Source organism: Plasmodium gallinaceum (assembly GCF_900005855.1).
Source record: "Plasmodium gallinaceum strain 8A genome assembly, contig: PGAL8A_v1_72, whole genome shotgun sequence".
In the NCBI taxonomy this organism is placed as follows: Eukaryota; Apicomplexa; class Aconoidasida; order Haemosporida; family Plasmodiidae; genus Plasmodium; species Plasmodium gallinaceum.
In genome coordinates, this window is record NW_021628233.1 from 116,479 (window position 1) to 119,260 (window position 2,782).

Sequence of the window (2,782 nt, forward strand, 5' to 3'; positions counted from 1 at the left end):
GTGAACTAGTACTGATTTCTTCAATTTATATTTTTCATTGAGTCTAAAATTTTGTTTTTAGTATTTTTTATGTTTCATATTTTTCCCTTTTTTTTGCTTCTTATTTTTTTTTTTTTTCTATGTGAAGCATTAAAATAAAGTTCTCCATATAAAAAAATGAAAATTTTATATTTTATGTTTCATTTTCTCTCTTTTCATTTGCTTTTCTAGATTTATATGCATAAACCCTATTATTAAATAATGAATAATTAAAATTAATACGTTTAGATGTAATTCATTAATAATTCTTTATTCTTCATTAATTTCATTTCCATTACTTTTTTCTTTATTCATATTTTCCCTTTTATTCATCCATTCTTTCCATCTTTCCTCTTTAATCCATTGCTTTTCAATCAACTTCATCCAATTCTTCAAATACACCAATTTCTCCTTCTTCCATTTTATCCAAGCCCACCACTTTTCCTGATTATTCATCTCTTCCTCCTTTAACTCTATCCAATTTTTCCATTCTGCTTTTTCCATATATATTCTTTCCTTCCACTTCATCCATTTTTTTCTCTCTTTTATCAGAATCCACCTTTTCCATTTTTTTTTTTCCCAATTATTCCAATAATCATCTTCCTTCTGTTTCCAATCCTTCATAAGCCACTCTATTAATTTTTTATCTTTCCAATTTTTCCATTTAGTGTTCTTCAAATTTAACATAAAATCTTCACTTGATTTTATCCATTCCTTAAAATTTCCTATCATGAACTCCATCCATTTTTCTTCCATCCATTTTATCCACTCATTTCTACCCCATCCCATACATTCTTCCCACTCATTATGTGCAAATACGTCCTCCATTCTTTTATTCCAATTAATCCACTTTTTTTCCTCATTTTTTATCCATTCGTTCCATTCACTCTCCCTTTCTATAATCCAATTGCTTTTCTCCTTTTCTATCTCAACCATCCATTCCTTCCAATCATTTTCTAATTGTCTCATCCATTTACTTCTTTCATTCTTTATCCATTCCTCTTTTATATTACATCCTGCTTCCTTCTTGTTTTCTTCTCTTTTCATTTCTTCTTCTATCTCTTTATCATTCACCTCATCTTCATTCTTTCCTTCTAGCATCATTGATTCACAAAATTGTTCTTGCATTTTCTTTACAATAGACTACAACACAATTTTAAAATTTTTTAAAAATACATTTTTTTATATTAATAAAATTTCTATTGTGAAAATTAAAAAATACACAGAAAAAAAAAAAAAAATATACAATTAGATAAAATTTTTATCTTACATCTGAAAAAAGTTGTAAAAAAGCAAAAAATAATATAATAGAAAGGCTAAGGTAAACGTAGAAAGCGCCAAATGATTCATTCTGTGTTCCAGGTGAATTTCTATCATTTTCTGCAGTTGAATTTGGAGAAGATATAAGTGTTTTTGTAATATCATTCATGGCTATATTATTAGGTTCCATATTTTCTTATACTTTTAAAAAGAAAAATGATTTATATAACAATCTTCTATACTTTTTTTAGCACAATTTACAAACGTTGTCGGTACTTTTTAAAGGATTCATTTTTCTAATATAAGAAAAAAAAAAAAAAAAGTAAATAAAATCAGAAAATTATAAAATAAAAATAAAAAAATATGAAAAAGATAATTTTAAAATTATAATTTATGTTTTGCTTTGTTAAAAATCTTCATAAAATACCTATAACTAAGTCCATGTATTTTCAATATTAATGTTTAAAACCTTTTTTATTATTTTATTGAAGAAACGTGAAAATAAAATAAAATCTTTTTAATCTTTTTTTTACTTTTTCATTTTTATTATAAATTTTTTCATAAAATTTGAAATTTCTATTTTTTTTATATTTTTTATATCTTTTTATTCAATCTAATGAATTTTTTTTTCGAAGAAAAAAAGTTATGTAATTGAAAGTGCATGTATATTAAATAGGAAAAACCTTTTAGGTTTTTTAAAATTAACATTATATGTATTATTGCAAAACTTAATGGATATTAAATATTTATTAATGAAAAAAAAAGAAAAAATTCATATTGAGTAAAATAATTTTTTTATGTTTATCTTTTTTTTATTTATTTATTTTTTATAAATCTAATTCTTATTTTAATTTTTTTATTATTTTTGTATTTTGAATTTGCGTAATTTTTTTTTCTTTTTTGATCACATTGTTAATTATATATATGATCCTTTAATATATCATTTTTTTCTTGATACTTAAATTTTTGTACAACAATAAATTTTTTCTTTTTATAAAACCAATAATTGATGTTCTGATTCAAATTAACCACAATGAATTTTTTTTTTTTTTTTTTATTTTTATTAAATTATTGCATTTATCTAAAATATATTAAAAGGAAGAAGACACAAAATATTACAAAATATGGGTATAGTGCTTCTTTTTAAAAAAGAAAAATAGATTAAAAATTGTTCTTTTTTTGTTTTAATTTTTTTATTTTAAAATATATATTAAGATTTTTTCTAAAAAAGAAAAAAATATGTTTCATTATTTTTTATAAAAATTTTAGATGTGTATATTTTTTTTTCAATACAAAATAAATATATAATTTCTTTTAATTACGAAAATTCACTCTTATACGTCCTTAATTATTTTAAAAATAATCAATATTTCATATAAAATGAAATTTAAAATAAGGAAAGGAAACTTATAAGTATAATAAAGAAAAAAAATATTTAATTTTAAAATAAGTAAAATTTAACTGTCGAATTGAGACATGATAATGACAGTTATCATTAAATTTT

At 21.0% G+C, this 2,782-nt stretch overlaps 1 protein-coding gene across 1 annotated transcript; it reads right to left on the reverse strand.

Annotated features, from left to right (window-relative positions):
* Positions 1–288: 288 nt before the first annotated feature.
* On the reverse strand, positions 289–1,468 carry PGAL8A_00190700 (hypothetical protein; the record flags this gene model as incomplete). The annotated part of the gene is made up of 2 exons (XM_028670590.1): positions 289–1,161; positions 1,289–1,468. 2 exons carry the CDS (start codon positions 1,466–1,468, stop codon positions 289–291), a joined length of 1,053 nt encoding a protein of 350 aa, XP_028527327.1.
* Positions 1,469–2,782: the final 1,314 nt, after the last annotated feature.